General features: G+C 34.2%; 1 protein-coding gene across 1 annotated transcript; it reads left to right on the top strand.

Annotated features, from left to right (window-relative positions):
• Positions 1–3,320: 3,320 nt before the first annotated feature.
• On the top strand, positions 3,321–12,067 carry LOC142351139 (uncharacterized). Its single transcript, XM_075403252.1, has 4 exons — positions 3,321–3,627; positions 5,127–5,400; positions 9,345–9,442; positions 10,651–12,067. Exons 1-4 carry the CDS (start codon positions 3,606–3,608, stop codon positions 10,833–10,835), a joined length of 579 nt encoding a protein of 192 aa, XP_075259367.1. The 5' UTR covers positions 3,321–3,605; the 3' UTR covers positions 10,836–12,067.
• The last annotated feature ends 10,907 nt before the right edge of the window (positions 12,068–22,974 follow it).

Raw genomic sequence — 22,974 nt, 5'->3', positions numbered from 1 at the left:
ATCATCCACAAGGAAACACTAACAATGACTACCAGACCCACACTCGCAAGCGTAATAATCCCCAGTCAACATCAACAAGTGACAACACAACAAGAACAAACACAAACCCATTCTTCCCAGCCTCCTATTTTCTCAAAGCCTCCATTTAAACCTCAGAACACACAACAAGTTACTACAACTATTGCATCTCCATCAACTTCCAGTCAATATGATCCCGAAAACAACTGGCAAATTAGCAGAAAGAGACAATTCCCAATCCAACAAATTAGCAATCACAAAAACAAAATTATTAAGATGAACAACATTGAAGATCTCGTTCCCGACGCTATCAGGAAGATACCCTCAGAATGTTTGAAATTACAGAAACCGCGAGAGGAAAATATGAACAAAGAAAACCCGAGGTACGTTAATACCCTCCTCTATTTCCTGAAACCAAACTACAACAAGTTTGAGGTTGCTAGTAAAATAAACATCATCCAGTCAAATGGACATCAACAGATACTAGTCAACAGCGAAAAGCTTCCAGTTCTGAAAACCTTCTCGCTCCCCACAGAAAACAACAAGTGGAGAATTAAAAATCGCGACCCTATGAAGGGCACTTATACCCTTAGGAATAATATGCTCGACGCATATATTGAAGTCCCTTACGACGCAATTTCCGCTTTTCCTGTTGAGATGCCAGAACTATCAAACATCAATACTAGTAGTTTAATAGAGGAAAACACCACATTCAGGCAGGAACTGTTTCAAAAGGAAACAGAGTTGCAAGAATTGCAACTGAAATTTGAACAACTGAAAATGGAATCACAGAAACCACCTGAGGAAAAGCAACTACTTAACGACTATTGGCGGCGCCAATATGTCGTTGCCCATCAACTCCAAAAAACCAGCGAATCGAATGCACAAACTATGCTAAAAACGTTCTCCTTGAAACATCTGGAAATAACAAACGCCAACAAAAAACTTGGAGAAAAGAATCTGGAGCTAGGAAAGAAAATAACACAATTAATGAAGGAAAACGAAGAACAAAGAAACAAAATTTCCGAGCTCAAAAGGAGAGCTAAAAAGCACAAAAAGCGACAATCAATGGATAAGGACAAACCAACTGAGGACGATATACAAGAGGTTCTTTTGATCGAAGACGATGGTAACAGTCCGATGTCAAGCCCAGTCATTTTGCCCCCAGAATTTTTTGAATAATACAGCACAACATTATCGCCCTTTGCGATTTATTTTATAGCATACCATTGTTGCCCTTTGCGATTAATTTCATAACTTTCTAAACTTGTAGTAACTCATTTATATGTCTCAATCGCAATAAAATTATATACGATGCAATATATTTCTTTTTTTAATCATTTTCTTTTTTATCTTAAAAATCGGGGTGAGCTGTAGTATTACGAGAGCTGTTACAAATGAGCGGATAATTAATCCCGCATTAGAGCGAACGTATTTAGGCGCTAATTAACCATTCTTTCGCCGCGCGCTAAACAAACTAACGCTTATTAAGACTACCAGTACACAAGTATTTAAACAACTCAGTTCGACTTATTTAAATAACACAACTTTAGGCCTGGATCTCCTCGCTTATATCCAGGATAGAAAATGTACGTTGTTGAACGTAGGCGGCCTGTAAAACCACAGTTTCTTTTGATTTAAATTACTTCTGCTTTTGACAGTTGCAATGCAGATCTTTCCCCCCAAGTTCAATAAAGATGAAGCAGATTGCTTCAGGGGAAAGACAATAGAGTCTCATAAAAAGCCCCCAAGAAAACCATAATTGTTGCGGTTTTAGAAGAGGGGAAAAGCAGAAAACAGGCGCCTACGAAATCAATAATTGATGCTCTCAGCTTTTTAGATTTTTATTATTTTTTGGAGTTTCAATAATTTTTCCGTGAGATAAAAAAGAGTTAATTCTCTTGCCTTCTCGGCCAATAGGAAAATTAAGAAGCACCTCACTATGAACGTGAGTTTGTGATTCGCTCCCTATCGGCCCAAACGGAGCTGAGAGGAATTAATTGTTTCTCTCAGCGAAGTGGGACGGAATAAAATTAGAGAGACAGAAATCACACCCAGAAACAAGCAGCAGACAACTGCTTTCATTTTTTCTCAAAATTTAACTTCACTTTAACAATAAAATAGTCGAACAAAATTGTTTAATAACTTAGACAAATAATTCCAGATTTGATTTTATAACTTTCTTTTTCGACAAATAACATAACTGAAGAAACACCCAAGTGAACGATCGCCCAACAGCTCACCTCCAATTCACCACTACACAACTGGTAATTAGTAAGCTGTAATTTTATATTTACTCTTTTATAAATTTAATACTTTCAGCCCCCCAACTATTTTAAATTGAGACTTATAGCACAGACAGGTCTTAGGCATATATCTTTGCCTTCGATTTGTTATATCTTTTGTCAAGTTTGACTGGCATACATAAAGAGATCCCGTATTGTGTGATCTGTAGCAGCCCAGCCAAATTTGATACTACTTGGTTTATAATTAATCAATACTGCAAATTGATTTTACTATTGGAATGCACTGACTCAGTACATTACCATGAGGCTATACTCCAGGTATTAACAACCCAAAAAGAGTTTCGACGTGCACAACTCACGGCTGCTTAGAAACTTCTCCCTTCCAACCGTGGGACAATTAACAGTGAAGGTTTTTTCCTGCTGTCATTTATAATGATTTATATCATCTGTCCAAAATGCTGCTCAGCAATTTTTTAATCAGCTTTTTTTCAACACAAAAAAAGCATTTTTTCCTTTTTGAGAAGCTTCAATTAAAGATTGAACACACAAATACAAAAATTTTCTAATCCAGACCAAATATGGAAATTGAAAAGAGAGCAAATTATTTTTCAGCTTAGTGGAGCCGAACCCACGTCATCAGTTTTATTTTGTGAATTAGTTGACTTTCAACATTTTGTTGACAATTAATCAACTGTGAACAATTTCAGTTTCAACTTAAATGTCGCGGCTTCAAGTAGTTTATCCTCGTAGGGAAGCAAAGCGTGTCTTTTGCTGATCTTATTAAACTTTGTACAAGTTTCATACTTGCTTCCTGGTTTTTATGTTTGCACTCATCTTCATTTTAAAAATGTTATTTCTGACAGTTTATGGGTATTATATTTTGAGGATATTCTCAGTTTAGAATATACCTCCTTTTAGTGACTTATTTGACTTATGATTATGAAAAAATGTTAGCCTAGAAAACATTTTAAAAAACCAGAATGAAAAAGGAAGCCGTGCGTTTTTATATTTATTTGTCCATTTTTGTTGTAGCACAATATAATATAAGAGGCACTTGAGAAATGAGGAAAAAGGCACTTTGCTAAATGTACTGTGCACAAATAAAATTAGTTTTTTATTTCCTTGTCGAGTGTGTTAAAGCTGAGCTTGTATCAATTGAAAAGTAAAATCGAGCTAGATACAATAGTTCTATAATTCATTCATACGCATAGCATATTTGAGAATCGATTTAAACTATATCGATTTGCAGCAAAACTTGTAAGCTTGCTCTAACACGTTTCAGTGTTTCAGTTTTGTCCATTTTCGCCGCCGTTACTCTACTTTTTATACCAGTATAAAAAAATGAACTACAAAAACACACTTGGTAAGTTATTGTTTTTCGTTTTTTTCTGTGTTTGTATTTAATTGTTTACAGATGTCTACACTTCAGAAGTTTTAATGAAGGCTTTTTTGTGGATCAAACTCAAGTATATGTCTCAATGTCTGGTCCAATAAAATTTTTGACTTCTGGAAATTTTGAAACTGCTAATTGCCAAATTGAGGTAAATCAATTCCCGGGTCGACCATCATATGTATGTAGTCTTAGTAGTCATACTCGGTCATATATGATTCTTAGTAATCTTAGTCATATACGAATGCGTTTCGTGAATAGTCCGCTCGTCAATGAGTTCTTCCCCGGTGAAATGAAACTTGAAACATCTTGATAAGAAGCTTATTAAAACTTGACAAATCTTGATAAGATCTTGGTAAGGTTCTTAGTAAGAAAACTTCAAGGTATGTACGGTCGTGCAAGACCTTTGCAAGAGATTCAAGAAATAATATCTTGATAAGATAAACAAAAAAGAATCTTAGCAAGAAAGGTCTTAGCAAGATTTGTCAAGTTTTAGGGATTTGAAAACAAGAAGTAATAAGATTATGCAACAACTGTCGGAAAATTTTCGCTTAAAAAAAGTCGCTTAAAAAAACTGCTAAGTTTTGCAAGAGTTTTCAAGCCCTTGCATGACATGGCAAGTTGTATCAAGTTTTGTTTCACTGGGTTGACCTAATACTGGGGTCATATATAAAAATTGGATTTCATGCGAGGATCATGTATGACTTCTTTGCTTTCATGGTAGGATCGTACTAAGAAATCGAGTACGGTCAAGAGTGTGAAATCATATCAAATCATATACTTGTAGTAATCTACACAACTAGGTCACGTGGCGTACCAGAATGGAGGTACCCTGGTAACTTCGCAATTATAGTAAATTTGTTGTGACTAATGGATATAATTGGTTCAAACTTACAATGTGAGTCTATAGCTAAAAGAGCTCTGATGTTCTTATTCAGAGTACTGACAATAATGAAGTTAAACGAACTTTACGCGCAGCTTTTTGTCAGCAATTTATGAAGTGAATTAGCGCAATTTTTCTAGCGCACTCATTGAGAAAATATTTAAAAGTTTAAAAGTCTATGTACTCGCGCAGTTTTTGGAAAAATTATTTTGCAAGACAGTACAACTCTTAGCATGATTTCTCGCAGCCAATATGTTGTTATAAATCTATGGTTATCCATATAATCTTTTTGATGAAAGTGTAAAGACTTCAGTTCTTGGAGCACGCGCAAATATCGTTATATCTTTAAATGTTTGGCGCTAGGAAAACATCCGCCCCCTCCCCCATCTTATTGGGTGCATATTATTTGCTCATGTGTATACTAAAATAGAACGTGTTCTATAACTGGGAGGTGGAGAGTGTACTAGTGTTGACCGACCGGAAAAAGATCCGAAAAAAACATATCAACAACGTACAACGTACAATGGTAGTCAACGTTGCGGCTAATAACTCATAATAGATTAACTCTGTGAGCTGTTGCGTCTTTCAGTTGTAAACCTTGCCCTGATTCTTCTGGTTTCGGGCGCCCTCGCCGAACGTCGACAACGCGATCGTGATGACGATGATGAAGCTGATGATGATCACCATGGTCGCAAAGGCTACAAGGGAGGCTATGATGAAGACGAATACATTGAATGGGACGAGCCAACGGAGGTTATTGGCGAATGTAAGGAGGACTACGAGTGTAGATGGAGATCAATTTTGAGGGGGGAAGAGAAGAATGTCTGCTGCGATGGAAAGTGTCGGGAGGGATGTCTCACTGTGTATGTATAAAAAACTTCATCGCACACACATCACACATACACACAGACACACACACACACACACACACACACACACACACACACACACACACACACACACACACACACACACACACACACACGCACAGACACACACACACACACACACACACACACACACAGACACACACACGCACACAAACACACACATACATACATACATTATTACTTATGAAATGTACCATTTCTGGTAAATAATTCTGGATTTCTATTATTAAGGCAGCTTTTGCCAATAGGTAGTAAATTCAATTCTCGAAATTTTTTGTTCTCATTACAGCCATTTAATTACCCAGAATTGGGGCATCAATTTATCTCTCTTTACGTGTGGTGTCCTTTGAAACATGTAATTTCATTAATTTCAATTAATCAACCAAATTGGTCACGCAATCGTACTCCTTAATTTTATTTTTGTGAGTTTATGATTCAAACATGAAAAAAAACGACTATAATGACAAAAACTAACAAACAAATAAACAGCGCCAGTAAATTTTTGGGGTACTACTGCACGGCTTTATAACACGTCACATATGCCGAATTCCTCTCAGAGTCCAAGTATCCAATCAATGTCCACCACTTCATGTTATGATTCCAGTTTTGTTGGTTTCTTCCCGGCTTTCAACGCTGGAAAGTGTTTGTTGACAAACATTTTCCAGATCACATCCACTCATTATCGCAAGCAACTTAGGACATCCACTGTTCCAAAACCCATGCATATTTCGTGAAAACATCACCAAAAAGCAATTAACTATTGAATTATTTGAGTCAAATATTATTTAATACCACCAACTGTTAGAAAAAAATCTGATGACAAATGAATGACAGTCGCAGAAGTTTGTATTTTAGCTGCAGATATTGAATTTGATTCTAAATACCGATTTGCTTTTAAACAAAAATTCGACTTTTGTCTTTTTGTCCATTTTATGGCATCTACTGCTGGCTGAGCCAATTAATTGTTCGTCGTTTTGTTTATTTGTTTCGTACTAAGAATTTCGTTCCAGATCAATTTTTGTTTCCACAGATAAAACTCTGATCGTCATTACTGTTTTGTGAGGTCAGGATAAAATAGCAAGAGTCAGTTGATTTTGTGTGTTAATTTCTTTCCTATAGGAAAAGGAGACATGGTATCGCTGAGGTCTAGTGTTTGTTAAATAATTGAGCCAACAGAGCTCAAAAGACTGCCGCTTGAAACTTTGTTTGAGAAAAGCAGATCCCTATTATGAGGAGGAGTAGCAAATAGTTTACGAGAACTCTAGGTGGTTACTAAAATTAAAGTTAAAACTTCAACTTCCTTTCTTACACTCTTAGCTGCTTTGGAGTTGGGGTCTCATCGAATTGCAAAGATTTGAATTGTGTTTTAGGTCAATAATATAATGTGGTCAGAGCTAGATACAAGAAACCCTTTTTAAAACTTTTTCGGGAGATTCATTTGAAAACTCTTTTTAAGTGTATCCAGTCAGCATCGCATGCCTCCTCGTGCTCATTTCTTTCTTCCCTGAATTTCTTTCAGAAAATCTTTTGTACACAGGTAGAATAAAGGCGGAATCTAACTTGATCCTGAATGAATTAGTTCTCAATTTTCAAAAAAAAGGATGACCATACAATTTTTTTAGGAGAGTTAAGACAAAAATAGGAATCTAAGAAACATCATTTCGAATTTTTTGTGCTCAGAAGTGTGATTTTGCAAGTCGAATATAAAACTAGGTTCTTTACAATACTTATTCTGTTGATTTGAGTATAGATCAAAATTGAAGATATAAGTTCTTTCTACCAATCAAATTTGGTGCCATTCTTCGTTTAATGGATAGCAGAAACCAAAAAACACCACTACTCAATATTTTTTTGTTTTTGTTTTTTTCAGCTTAAAATTTATCGTACAATTCAGTTTTGATGTCAGTTGAAGGCAACATACTTTGTTGATAAACAACATCTTCCACAACAACGATTCAAAATTCAGCGATGATCTGAAAAGGGATTATTCCTACATGAATCAGGAAGTCAACGACTCTAGACAAGTATGTCCCAGCTGACTGTGCGAGCACAGTCTGCAAAGATTTTGATTGCGTGCTAGACAAAAAATAATTTTGGCAATCTCTGCCGCAGCGAAAAGAACCAAGCCTTGGCCAAACTGAGCACTGCAACCGAGTTCATAGTCCAGACATCCATTTGATGTTCCGTACCCGTGTTTCAGTCTATTCGGCTTGGTGCCTATCCAATTTTGGAGATTTGTCTGATGCATATTTATATATTGACCTTTTTGTCTTGGTTCATTCTTACTTTATTGGTTAGCTATTCGTGAAAAAAATGTAGTTTTACAACATCTGTTGTAACATCTCCTCTCTTATCAATGACAATTAAACATTTACATAACCCAGTTTGGTTTCCTGGTTTCAAATGTGTCCACTAGTTACGTTTGCTCTTAACTTCTTGTACGCTATACTATAAATTACTGATTTCTCCGATGTTTTAATATTTTGGCGCGTTCCTGCCCAAAAATAAAATTAACAATTATAAACTGCAACAACTGCGTTTTGTGCGTTTTTTCGTTAACTTAATTACACAAAACATTTATTTAGTGAAACTATACTAGGTTACAATAGAACTGTTAATAAAAATAGACAGTAACAAGTAAATTAAGCTCAGATAAATGTGCTTCAAATACACACTCTGTGTCTGGTTATTAAGAAAATTTTGCAAATTTCAACTGATTTTGGTAGTTATTCATCCTCTACTTGTACTGCTACTCACGTGGTTTTACATTTCACAGTGAATTTTCTCAGAGAATTTTGATGAGATTTCCTTGGGGTCTTTTTTTGTGTAAATTTCATGTCTGTGGAGATATGTTAAACATATAGAACTTTTGTTGAACATTCTATAACAATTACCGAATTCGTAGCAAACCAAACATAAAGAATCTCATGCCAAATTGTAGTTATTTTTGTAAGCAGTACATACGTCGCAATACTGATTTGGTGACAGTGAGGTAGTGCATTTTTGAGTTTCATCTATGATATTCACGTACTAATAATTTAATTGACGTATCTAACTAAGAATGTAGACAAATTTGAATCACTCGGGCTTTGATTAAAAAGTAGCTTTAATATTAGGTTGTCATACTACTCTAAATTTATCGTTTAACTTGCCCTTGAGTGCTTTTGCTTACTTAATAAGCTCGGTTCGAGTATCTCTGTAGGCATTATGTCAAGATGGTTTCCTCTAAACAGCGTCCAAACAAATTTTATAGATTGATCAAAGCAAACACAAACGTTTTACGTCTACAAATTGGATATTCCTAGAGAGAATCTTTGTCTCTTTGAAAGATATATTTAAATATAGTCAATAAAATGTTTAAGTCGGACCTGACTTGGGCTTCTTCGATTTAGCTCATAGTCTGGGTCTGTTCGGTCTGGCGCAAGATCTGGATATATCATTGGCCCCGGGTCTGTTTTTGAGTCTGTGCAATCTCGGCCAGGGTCCTCATCTGATCATTCTGGCCAAAGTGATCAAAGTCTGTATATTTTGGGATTGGACTGTCAAATTTTGTTAGGTCTGGCCCATGCCTGACTTTCGGCCTCTTCGAAGTCGACCCCTGTCCGCTGTCGAACTCCTAATGTTCCACACATGTTGTGGGCCGAGGACTGCGTCCTTGGATTATTTATTTCCTTTAACACAAATTAAACACAAAATTGATAGTGTTGCTTCACATATGGTGACATCGTTTTTCAGAAAGCGGTGAAGAAGGGTAGCGATTATATGGAAAACGACCACCATAGGGAAACATGGAAAGAGAAAGGCAATTTTTAGAAATTTATAAATATTCTGAAACGCTCTTGGTTCTGACGCTTTCTGTCAAAGCGCGTCGATTCGCTGGTTCTTCATTGACGAATTGAACAATTATTTATGTTTAGGGCAGGTATGATCTTCACAATAATCCTGGGACTGCTGTGCTGTGGAATGTGTTTCCTGGGAATCGGACTTGTCACCTACTGTGCTGCAAAGTCAGCCAGTGAGTAGATTATATTTACATGTATTACACAACAACGACAACTAAGTAAAAATGTCTACCAGAAAAAAGTTTGAAGAATGTGCCTTGAAGAATTTAATAAGGCCTTATTCGGCGCTGTGCTAAGTTTTTTGATGTGTATAAAACTACAAATCTCCTTTCACAACTGAAAATACAATTTTGGGGCCAGTTTCTTTAACTAAATTTCAAGTAGTTGCAGAAACTGATGCAGCGACTTCTCATTTGCATATTTTTCTTCCGCAAAATTGCCAGTTCATTCAACTTGATCATTTGAATGTGAAAAAATTGGCAAGGTATCCATCCTTTCAACTTACAAGATATTCGTTTGATTTTTTTCTAAAATATTGTACGATAAAAATTCTACCTAACTAGTAGAAAAAAAACATAAAAATGTCTCAAAAAAGATATTATTCTACAAATATATTTGGTATCAATAAAAAAGTGAAAACTTGATACACAATAGCAAAAGCATTGCATCAACATATCACGAAAACATTAAATTATTTTCAATTTTGTTTCATCTTGCATGATTTAAAAAAACGAATTGTTTTACTTTTCAAATGTTTTGATATCTTCTGACTTCTTCTTGATTAGCAGATATTCTTCTCACGCTTGGTTCTGACATCCGATTATGTTGCTACTCACTACATATACATAAGCAAATGTAGTAATGAAGTGAATTGTGTTCAAGAAAACAAAAATTATTTTCCGTTTCTATTCATTATCACTCATCGCATTTTATTCAGTTTACATTTTCAATATTTATATGTTTTCCAGAGACTTAACTATTTTAAAACCACTGTTTCCCTTTTCCTCGCCTGACCTTTGCCGCATAACTTTGCATAGAATACAGGTGATAATTTTCTGCCGTGTAACGATATATCGTCTGCATTGCTGCACAAGAAACAAAATTTGGTCAGGAATTATCGTGGATCTTTTTCAGCAATATTTTCCATCACATTACACATCACAAAATAATGGCTTTTTTCATCTAGGAAAAAGTAAAATATTAAAAAGAATGAGAAAAAGACAACACTCATCGACCAATATTGGTGTTCTCAACTTGACATCATGACCCTTAAAAATCTAGAATATTTTTATACTTTTTAATAACTTTTCATGATTCATGATTTTTTAAGTACTATTTTTTGATAATACAAAATTTAGAAATTATGTTTCCACAATTACAGGTGCCCAAGTGAGGCATTCTGACCCAACTGTGACCTACCAGCAGAATCCAACGATGAACCCTCCTCCCTCCACTGGTTTTTTCAACCAACCGGCAGCTGCCCCTCCTGCGTACAGCACCTACTCACACCAGAACACTCTCCCTGCGTACTCTGATGTGCAGATAGCCACAATCACTCAAAAATGATTGGATCAATTCTCTTCAATAAACTTGAACTCTTAAATGGCAATCTTTTCAGCATGCTAAATTGATCCACCCCTAACACTATCCAGCAGTCCGCGGCATTTGAAAAAAAACTATCGATATGTATGTTATTTTACCACTATTGTACTCATACTCATATCTGTACATTACGAGCCAGCGCCCCTACCAAATAAAGTGAACCATTTGGTTCATTGGCCTCTAGTTCAAGTCCCACAAAACTAACCTTATCACATGTAAAGAGGGGCGAACAGTGTGGGGTATGATGACCAAGGAACGGTTATACTAGGTGCTAATTATACAAAGTCTTTTCCCTTTGTCGCAAATTAGCTCAATATTAGTTAAAGGTAGGGGCTCCTACTGTTACATTTAATAGGCTAAAAATTGCATCAAGAAGTAAAAACCGTTATTAATTATTTTTTTAAAAAAAAACTTATATGAATTGTTTCACGCTCGTTTATGAAAAACTGTGAAGAAAGAAAAAGCGGAACGGATAATTACAGCAACCTTAATTTTATAGATTTTGATTTTTTTAAAAGGGATAATACTTAGACTCATTTCCCCTACAGTTTTAGATTTTTGGGTAAATGTAACACCCTTAAAGTCTCATCTATGACACCTCATCGTGACTTATGATAACCCTTATAATTTTTACCCGATACGAATCCTGATGATATTTGGTGGCAATATGACAATATTTGGTGACAATATTTCTCCTGATGCGTGACAATATTTAGCGGGGGACGAAAGAGGAGCAATTGAGTTCGAAAACTCCATCATTGTAAAAAAAAACTTGAAGGACTTAGAGACTTAGAATATGCACTTAAGTAACGTCTGCTCAATTCTGTCCTTTCAACCTCCAGCGGGCATATTTTAACCTTTTGTGTGCATGTACAAACACTTATGTTGACGTGGAACAAATGGAATTTGTTTTAGATAGAAAGTAGTTGTAAATTGATGTTCCTTTCTTTTTGAAATCTCAGGACGCGCTGTTTGTTTCATACCGATGAATCAGCAAATACACATTTCGGTTCAAATAACTTTCCAACGGTGTTAATAACATCATCCAGTTTATCTTGACGTAGATGTTTAATCAAGAATATATTTGTAAATTGAGTTTATAATTGCAATAATGAAAATTGTATATTTCAACCGAGAGGAATGTTCTACTAATTTTTTCTTTTATGATGTGATAAAAATTTGACAATTTTTTTCTATTTTTTTAACAAGTGAGATTCTCTCAGCATTTACTGGATATGCAATCCGCTTTAATTGAATTTTTAGGATAGACAATCTGACTATTTGCTGCCTGAGGTTTTTTAAAGGATGATATTATAACTTTTTCCGATTCATAGTTATGAAAATATCTTGAAAATCAATAATCAGAATTAAACAGAAATAATGAGAGTTTACAGGGCACACTTCTTGCTCTGAAAATTTTTCATTTCACAAGAAAAAACAATGACCTATAGACCTATCAGTAACGAATTTCTGTTTTTATTTGACTATAAAAGACTACCCGTACCGAACTCCAAGTCTATATCAGTACTAGGCAAGTCTAAATCCAAGTCTTATTCCATTTTCTAAAACTGGGCAAGTCTCAAAAAAAGTCTCACAAGTCTGACAAGTCTTGCAAAGACTTGCGTAACACTTTCAAGTTGATTTCCAAGTAAAAATCAACTTTTCAAAAAAATTCGAGTGAAAATTTTGCAACGTGCCACGATTTCGGCATTAATTTTTGAGCACTTTCCCGGGGTGGTGCTTAAAAAAACAATGCCGGGAGCATACCAAATTGTTTATTAGGTTTTTATTAGCTTCCCGGGAGGGTCATTTGAGGGTATTTCAGGTGTTCTGGGCCGTTTTCAGCCATTTTTCAGCCGTTTCAGCCCCTAAAATAGCCTAAATTACCCAATTTATGTACTTTTAAGATAAACCAAATGTCGAACTTGAGTCGAGGCAAAAATGTCAAAAAGGGTGCTACTGTGAGGGCCCCCATGATAGCCCGAGGTCCCATTTTTCAGCACCAAGTGGACCCTATTTTAGTGCAAAGTACTACAAATCAGCCCGCACAAGCGCCGAGAGATGTCTCTCAATATGAACTTGCTCATGAGCCAATCTTGCCATCTGTTAGTGCTAGTAAAACTAGTTACAACTAACCAGCTAGAACTGTTTATATCACTGTTTATAACACTGTTTATAACCCGGCTATAACGGTATAAATATGGTTTATAATCGGAAATGAGTTATGAATTGTAAGCTCATTTTCCGGGCAATTGAATGAGCTACGGCCCGTCCCGATCCAATTTATACTTTGGTCAGAATTCTGGATTTCAAGTACTGTATTTCCGAAAAATGAGGTATGCCTGGTGCTCGTTCTCTAATAACTTTTTTTGAGTGCACCTAGGAAGCTCATTTTTAATATGAGTTAGCTTATTCATGTGTGCTAATCAATGCGTTAATACTCAAAATTTGATTCCGATTACAAAAAAGTTAGTAGCGAACGAGCATGAGGTACCTGATAGGTCCTAGTGTCTTGAGACCCACAGCTCGCTGGCCTTTTTTGCCTATTTTTGATTTTTTTTTGCCAATTTTGACGTTTTTTTGCTCTTTTTGACGTTTTTTTCGGCTATTGAAACTTGGATTAAGACTTGGCAGGTCTTGGCCATTACTTGGATTAAGACTTGGCAAGTCTTGGCCAAGACTTGGATTAAGACTTGCCAAGTCTTGGCCAAGAATTGGATTAAGACTTGCCAAGTCTTGGCCAAGTCTGACAAGTCTTAAATGTGTTATGATCAGTACTGATACTTAGACTTGGAATTAGACTTTCCCAGTACTGGTATTGACTTGGCGTTAAGTACGGGTACTGGAAACCTATTGCTGTTACGTCAACAGAGTAAAGAAAATGAGATTCATTGGAAAGGTGATAAGGTGATGCAAATTAGCGCAAATAAAAATATTCCGAGTTTTGTATTTGCTTTCAGTTGGCCAAGGTGAGATCTCTAGCTGTATAGCGCTGAGCAATTATAATTGCTTCCTCTTTTGTGTTTTGTCTTGTAAGTTAGACTCAATTTAATACTGGCATCTTTTCCAGTTATCAACCAGATTTTGAGGATTTAGAAGATATATCGCGCATAAAATTTCGCTGCACAGGACTTTTTCGTTAAAGGCCTCAGGAGGACGAATCTTGGTCGTGTAGGAACTCATATCAGTATTAACTTGCAAAAAACTTGTTTATAAGTTTACCGCATTGATGTGGAATCTTACAAGACCAATACTCTTTCTGATGAGATCTTAAAAACTCTGAGGATATGAAAATATTGTTTTGTGCAATATCGCCTAAAGTTTCAAAAAATCAAAAAAGTGTATTGAATTAAAACTTGAAAACACCAAACTGTAATTAAACATAGAATAAAGAGTTTTACTACTTCCACTACGTGTGAACTACGTCAATCTTTCTCGCAAAAGTCAGATCGCGAAATTGAGTGCTTATTTGTTGAGAATTTTTTCTCCGATTGCGATTACTTAAAAGGAAACAAAAAGAAATGCGTAATAAACAATTTTTTATACAAAAATATTATAAAGATCGCGTCCCACCATTAACAATTTCAGTTTACTTTTAATTTGATGGATTTGCTTTTCTTAGCTCTGTCGACATTTTCGCCAATTAATAGTCTGAAAATTATAGATGGTTTCAGCAGAACTTATATGGTTACAGCAGAATAATAATGTTCAAGCAATGATATCCTTTATATCTGAACAAAGAAAATGTAATCAAAAACGTTATTAAAACATAGCAAACGAAAAAAATAAGGTAGCAAAATCAAAATTTCGACTAGTTTAGTATTGAGAAACTAAACTCATTTGGATTTTTGTTCCCACCCCTCTTTAGGGGGCGGGGGAACTATATACTCAAATGGGTTTTTTCGTGCTGACAATTTTGACCGATCGATACATTCATCGTAGACAGTTGTGTTATCATTAAAAAGTCCGTCCAGCTTAGAATATGGAATTAAAAAGGTTTTCCTGAGTTTCATTTTCCAGAACGAGTTATCGATGTGCTAATTTTTGTGAATATTAGACCAAATTGCGCTATTTCTATTAACATTTTCCGGAGTTTTTGCCTAAACTTTCGTCAACTTTGACAAAAAATTTGTTAAATTTTTTAAACACAGTGATGTTGATTTCATTTTTAAAGATGGAAAAAGTTTTCTTGACTGCTTTGAATTAATTTTTTTGGCAAAAATCGCGGCTAAATATTACAAAATTCAGCCTTTCTCATCAAAATTAGCACGAAATAGGTGTCTTTAGTCCAATTTGATTGAATTTTCCGGAAATAAACGCACAGAAACAACTAAAACCATCTTTGTAAACTCAAAAGGAAGGCGAGTCTAACTTCCACTTTTATCGAGAGTGCTCGGTAATTGCAATTTTGCCGTTATTTGCTAACTTTACTCGTTGATTACCAAAAACGTAGCATTTGTTTTTGATTTTTTAAATAACAAATTATCTATATCTATAATTTTGAAAAAATTAGTCCATAAAGGATGAATAGCACTAGCAGGGCTAGTTCTCGACTAAACTTGACCTGTGAAAATCCGAAAATACTTCCGATTGTAATCAGTCGGTCTTTTTCAAAAAATCGATCTTTTTAATATAAATTTAAAAAAAGAACATTTCACATCAAAGCGCACTGACGATATGTCCAATTGACTTCATAGGCAGCTCCAAATTACTGTATCTAAAATTTTACGTGAAAACTTTTAGTCCTTTCGTTTTTTAAAAGAGTTGGTTTTCATATAAATAAAGGCTTTTTGAACTTTGCCTCTACTTTTTTTTCATTCGGTTAGCATACAGCTTAGTGTCAGCAGACAAAAAAAGGTTTTTCTTTCTGCTCGAGGAAACTTTAACCTTCATTGCGGTTTCAAGCCGCAAGTCATGGTTTTCTGGCTTTGATACTACTAGATTTCACAATTTTGTTTTGATTTTTAGGCAGTTGCCCATTTTTCACGTTTTCTCGTTTAGTCACATTATCACATTATTTACAGTTCGCTATTGGCTTTCAACACAAAGCACAATTAACCATATCAAAAACTGGGATATGAATTATGGTGTTAACGGCTTCGACACCACTTTCTCGAAGAATTTAATTGAAATTTTTAAAATGTCTTTAACTGTCGTTTTTACGATGTATTTTAAGTAGTATTGAATTTCCTGTATAATTACAGGTTTCACGGGCTTTTAATGGTAGAATAGATGACCCGATATTCTGACTTTACTAGATAGCTGCTGATTTTCTTGACTTTGAAAACAATTGGTTTAAAAAAACAACGCATTCGAACTTCGCAATTTTTTCATTTTGTTGTCTAATTGTTACCTAGATTGGTTAATCGCAGCTCATATATGACATTATTGGTGTCCAGGGAAAGTGTCACAAGGGATTGTTGTCACAATATCTAAAGTTTTTAACGAATTCGTTATGACTTTAATAGCTTCGACACAGGTTTTTCACACAAAAAAAATTAAGTTTTTTTTTGTTTTTGTCACATTTGAAGTTCTTTTTCTAGACTTAAGACAGATCCTTAATAGCTAATGGTCCAAGGGACTTTTTTTTGGACAAATTAGCAAACCTATTTAATTATTTCTTGTTGTAGCTAACGGCTTTCATGACCATGGAAATAGTTTTTTTTTCTAAAAATACAAAAAATATTATTAATTTGGACCTTTTTTCCTTTTTGTCTACTCGTTACCTAGTCTCATAAAAGAAAAGTTCATCTTACCGCATTTTGGTTTCTGAACAAAGGCGAAATTGAACATATTTTAACGGGCAAAAATCCTAATGGCTTTGACAACGTTTTCTGGCAAGTTTTAATTGGAATTTTGTTGATCGTCTAAATTGTTGATCTTTTTGTGACCGCAGAAAAAAACTGAATAATAGCAGGTCTTATTTCTCTCCTATAAAAACATATGTAATCATAAACCTATGGGATGTCTTCAGTTGATTTCTTTTGGTTTTCCTTACTTTGAAATTAATTGATTTAAAATGTATAATCAAAATTTCTAACTCTAATGTTTTTGTTCTTTTTTGTCTAATTGTCAATGAGCCTTGCTACAGACTGGTCCTCAGCCTTTTCTAGTGAAGTACAAGTTATTTTGTTCATTTTGAGTTTTATCTGACGCCAATTTGACTTTTTTACTAAGCTTTTTTTCAAAATGGATATAAAGTTTTGGGTCTAATTAATGTTTGTTGTTATTCTTTGCTTTTGCGGTTCGTCTAAACTTGCTTTCTTAATAATTGCAGATCTCATCAATCTAATGCGTCAAATTATATTCTATTGATTTATATGCTTTGGAGGCTACCTTTTTGTTCATACACCATTTTTTTGGAAAAAAAAAATTGAATTTTTGGGGGTTTTCTATTGGTTCCTCATTTGGTAGACAATTATACGAAAATTGAGGACGAGCGGGGTCGGAACCTTATGTGCGATTGCACATTACCGCGCCTCTTTGTTGACAAACAATTTTGCGATCTGTTTTCTAATCAGCCGCAGAAGAAACATAGATAAATTCGTTAAGCGCAAAGCTATCATTGAAGGAATTTTGAGGAAAAAATGCAAAAAAAACACTGATTTTCCAAATGAGTATAAATAGGTCAAGGAGCCTAAAAATAACACAAATGGCAGCGTAAAGATATAACATAAGTTATAAGCCTTGTTATGGACTGGTCCTATATTGATTTGAAAGCATATGAAATCCCTAAGGTTTCTCGATGAAATGAAACATTAGAAAACTTACCAATCTGTAAAATTAACATTTATAATTAATAATTATGTTTGAAAATGTGGTAATTTGCGCTTGCGCGTCTATACATAAGCCAAAAATTACGCTTGGCACAACAGGCGATTATTTTTAGTTCATTACTTTCAAAACAAAATTTTTGTATTATTACAGAAAGAAAATTTCGGGTAAATAAATTGATTATCTCCTCCACTGCTTTTTGATGTGATATTAGAACTGCTCTGAAATCAAGGATTGTAAGTTTTGAAAACAATAAATGGCCTATAAATTACTTGCGTTTGTTTTTGGTCATTTGGCTACTGATTTCGATTTTTATTGATTTAATAATAATAATAGTTGTGGTTTCTGCGTACTCGCAGCGGAACAGCATTAGGCCTACAGTAGCCTGTTTTCAGCTGCCCTTTTTTGGTTATTCCCCACATTTCAGACTACTCTTTTTATGAGCAGCATTGCTCTTTTTTGGTGACTATAGCCACTTTTTTGCGTCTGAAACTTTCACGTGGTACCATCATTGCAGCCAACATTGGTCAGGCTATGGTCAACCTGAAGCCATGGTTAAGTAAGAGCTCATCCTCACACAGACAACTTCACGGAGGTAGGGGATTGAACTCCCAATCATTGTCATGTGAACCACACACACCTTACCTCTCGGCTATTTCACTGAACAAAAGTTACAAATTTGTATTTTGTCAATAAAACAATTCTGTCTACCTCTATATTTTTGGTTGATAGTGTCTTCAATTTATTTTACTATTGATTAAACTAAAACAAACAACGCTAATGCTATTAATAAGGATGCGCATTGCTTAATTTAGCTGAAAACTATTTTTGAATGCCATCTATTTTGCAAAAACTGGTCAAATCGTTTCAATTTTTTTGTTTTCTTATAAAAAAGACAAAGGGGACTACAATTGTACAGAATTTTGCCACAAAATACCTCTTTTTTGCTCCATTTTGACAATGTTGATTTTTGACAATTCTAAATTCAGTTAACTTTTCCCAATTTTCCACAAATAATGTTCATGTTTCACATAAGATTTCATAATTATGAGAGCTTTCATTTTGATTAAGCATTTTGTTCAAACAAAACTATTGACAAATATTTTAAACCAGAGTCTTTCGCAGTTCATCATCAAACCAATTTGCACTTGAAATGTTTTTGATTTTTTGCATGGGTGGTACTAAATTGTTTTCAATTCATGCACTATGCTTTTCCAAATCCTCTGTTATTCAAGTTTCTTAATGATTGAATGTCAACAAAAAAAACAAAAAAAAGTATTAGGGAGAAGCAGTGACTTAGCAAAATTATTTAATCTTTTCTCTGTTTTGTTAGGTTGTTATTTTTCATTCAAATATCGTGAAAAAAAATTCTTTCCATTCAAACAATTTTGGATTGCAAACCCCTTTTGAATGTTTTGCTTTTATAAACTGGAAAAACTTTGAATCAAAATACATTTACGCTGAAAATTTTATCTTTAACATTTTCGGCCTGGATTTCATTTTTGGTCCGACCCATTTTGGTGGGGGAGGAACTATATACTCAAATGTTCAGGCAATTTTGACCGATCGATATAACCGTCGTAGAGAGTTGTGAGTGGTATCATTAGAAATCCCGTCCAGCGTAGAGTTTGGAATTAAAAAGATTTTTTGATTTTCGATTTTTAAAAGGAGTTATTGAGGTTTGAAATTTTGTGAAGAGCAGACGATATTACCTTGATTTAATTCACATTCTCCGTATTTTTTCCATTTTTCGTTAAATTTTCGTTAAATTCTGGATTAAAAACATATTAAAAGTGTTGGCGCCAGTGTTTTATTTCATCTTCAAAGATATGGCAGGCTTGCTCAATTGTTCGCTTCTTGTTTTTGACCTGAATTAATGTTACATTTCTTCAAAAATCAAGACTTTTTCGTTAAAATTGGGAGCAATTACGCTTTTTAGCCCACCTTCTTCAAATGTGCTGAATGTGGACACTTGAAATTGCGCTCATATCCTCTGTAAGCTCAAAAAGAGCTATTTCTACTCCCGCCAGTCTTAAGATTCTTCTCGAATTATGAAATTATAAGTTTCTGATAATTTTAAACTCGATAAAATAAACAAAATTCATTATTATTTCGATATACAGAAAAATTGTGTTTTTAAAAAAGATCTTTTTCGCAACCTTTTTTCTTACAAATGAGGGTATTTTCAGCCAGTCAGCAAAATCAGGGTTGATCTTGATCTCAGCATGGATCCGTAAATTTAAAAAATTTTCAGTTTATTTTTTGGGGAGCTGCCTTTCTTAAAAAAAGTTTTCTGCATTTATAGTTTTTTATGTAAACTACTGACCAGCATATCAAATCAGGACTCAATTGCTGATAGATACCGTTTACGAAAAAGAAGCCCCAATGACAGAGGCCCCATTTTTCCATTATTGAGCTCATGGTTTTTATGGCTGACAAATTGTTTTCGTAAAATTTTAAGGATTTCTTATGCTTCGCTTTCATTTGTTATGCTTTTTGTGGTGAAATGACTTAGCCTCCCCAAACAAAGATCAAATTTATTTTTTAGAAAGAAAAATGAGAACCTGGACATTGTTTTCACTTCTTATCTAATGCCTCTTATGACCGTGAAATCATCTGTTTTAAGAAAGTAACTGTTCTTTTTAGAACTTTTGAACTAATTTTTCTTATTTTTCTCAACTTAAGGTGTAGTCTAAGTGAAAACGGAAAGAACTCATTTGTTCTGAGTAATGAACTATTGTTTTTATTTGTTTTAGAAATAACTGAATGTTTATTTGTTTTGATACTACGAGTTTTCATTTTTTTATTGTTTTTTGAGCATAATTGACCATTTTATAAGTTCATTTTGTTTCTTTGTCGAATTATCTCATTATTGACAGGTTCAACTGAAATAAAAAATAATTGAGAACACTACAGAAGCGCTCAGAAAGGCGTATCTGAAAATTTTTATTGTTTTTGTTGAATTTTTTATGCTTTTTGGCTGAGACGCAGTTCTCTCCCAAAAGTTAGTTGAGTTTTCAATCTTTGCCTATGTTTGTCTTTCGTGTTGTTGCTGTACGACATATACTGATAATGATAGGTCTCAATTGCATCTCCAGGCGGTATAATTGAAACATTTCAAAGACTTCAGATTATAGCTATTTGTGTCAATGACTTTCAAATTAGACTTTTTTTTTAAAATTGTTTTCAATGTACTTTTCTGCTTTTTTGTCATCATGTATTCAAACTCACTAATAAGGAGTCTCAACTTGTTTTGTCTTTTCAAAGATTATTTTTGAGCTTGGTTAGATGTTTTGAGTGATGGCTTCGACTATTTAGTTTCAAAAAAACTTTTGAGATTTCTCTACTGAGCAAACTTTGGGTCTTTTTTTGTTGTGATGTCTACATAGTCCTTTCATGAAGAAGACCCGTTGATGTTAAGATTAGAAGTAAGTAACAATTTAAAGTTCTTGCAGATAACAACCCTGATAACAAACAAAATTAACACTGATGTCGTAAAATTGTATGTGAAAATTGGGCTTCCGCATGTATTTGTTTTTCTTTTGTAGTCTTGTGACTTAGTCTCATTAGTAAACAGCGCAATGTGCTTCCTGAGGTGTTGCAATCTAATTGATAAACTTTTTGAAATCCTATCTTTTTCACGGCTTTCGAAAATGTTTTCAAAGACATATTTGGATTTTTTATCTTCGCCATTTTTTAAATAATTTTTCGGTCCATTTGCAGCTTAGTTTCTGTAAAGACAGGTAATAACGCGTTTCCATTAAGTTATATTTCCTTCTTTATAACAATTTTAGTTTAAATCCTTTTTTTCGTGGCATTGTTACTACTCTTATTAAGAAATTTTATAAAATATTTGAGATTTTTTTATATTTGTACATTTCAAAGTGTTTTTGTTTACTTTTTAAATTGTAATTGTGACGTTAATGGTAGGTCCCATTGGATTTGGAAAAAATTGTTTTTAAATATGGAAACGTATTTTTGAACTTCGCAGCTTTTTGATATTTTTCGGCGATCTGTTACCAAGTCGCATTGAGGACAGTTCCAAAAACTTTTCTAATGAATTATAGCCTATTTTGTTTTGTATCGGGTTTTAACTGATGCGATTTTGATTTTGTTATTTTTTTAATAGAGACATCGAGTTTTGATCGTAATTAATGTTTGTTATTTGAATTTCATTACTGCATTTTCTTGTAGTCCTTTTAACAACAGGTGCAATCGGCCCTATAGCGTAGCTTTAATGTATCCCGTTTGTGGTTTATTGATCAATATGTATGTTTTTTAAATTTTTCGCTTTCATTTGGTAGCCAATTTAGTCAAGGATGAGCGGGGTCGGAACATTATGTGCGTACTCACATTACCGAGCCTCCTTGTTTTTCTTAAATTTAATGTACATCCTCTCATTATCAAAACTTGTTACAAGAAAATTACACTCATTTGCACTTTTTGGGACCAATCAGGCTTCGCATTCCAAGTAACTAATTGTTAATTTTTTCCAATGTCATCTATGCTCTATACAACGCTTCCGAGTTGCAATATATATATAAAGGGCATCCTTGTTGCAATATCTTTTCATTTAGCTTTTCCTAGCTTCCCGGAGACTCTCTTTGCGTACAACCCGAAATTCGTTAGGCGTAAATTTGACTTTCAGATTAGAAAAATGGCTACTCGCATGGAAAATTCGTTGTCTAAAACTCTAAAAATGTCTGCTTGAATACTTCTAATTTTTATTCATTTTCTTGTGATATAGTTACTTTAGAGTTTTTGATCCGAAATTTTACCAAAGTTTCACGAGAGAAAAAGTTTTTCAAATCGGTGTAATTTAAGTTTTTACTAAACGTTAACATTTCAATTTATCAACGGCGCAAGAAAATTCAAGTAGGCAACAAAAGTTGCTCAACCAAACAGAGCTAAGCCATGTATTATAAACAAAAAGTAAGTGTCAAAAAATAAGTATGCAAGCTCAAATTCTTTTGACTTTTGATTACGAAATGTTGCCAGCCTTTGTCTACTTTTATAACTCTCTTGGAGGAGGGTTCTAACATGACTGCGTACATGCTCTGAAGACAGCGCCTTATCGTCTCGATTCATTGAAAGCTACGAAAATTCAGCATTGTTCTACCCTTCGAGTTTCTTTAAATGATGGTCTTTAAATTGGCCTCTCGATAATATCGTTTAAGTTGACAGCATTCGAACTAGATTAAACTCTCCTTTGCTTTTTACGCATGCAAAATTCTGCAGTTAAAAATTGCTCAAAAATTTGATCTTTCAAACAAAAATTTTATTCAAAAAAGTCCAATTTGGTTAAACAAGAAACATCAAATTGTTCATT

Source organism: Convolutriloba macropyga, chromosome 1 (assembly GCF_964194025.1).
Source record: "Convolutriloba macropyga chromosome 1, txConMacr16.3, whole genome shotgun sequence".
Taxonomy (NCBI): Eukaryota; Metazoa; Xenacoelomorpha; order Acoela; family Convolutidae; genus Convolutriloba; species Convolutriloba macropyga.
Note: the sequence above shows the minus strand (reverse complement) of the source record. Positions and strands in the feature narration are given on the sequence as shown.

Excerpts from the sequence above, each read along its gene's own strand:
- LOC142351139 (XM_075403252.1), top strand. The coding sequence starts at position 3,606 with ATGAACTACAAAAACACACTTG. Across the intron at positions 3,628-5,126 it reads GAACTACAAAAACACACTTG|TTGTAAACCTTGCCCTGATT; the intron begins GTAAGTTATTGT and ends TGCGTCTTTCAG. Across the intron at positions 5,401-9,344 it reads CGGGAGGGATGTCTCACTGT|GGCAGGTATGATCTTCACAA; the intron begins GTATGTATAAAA and ends ATTTATGTTTAG.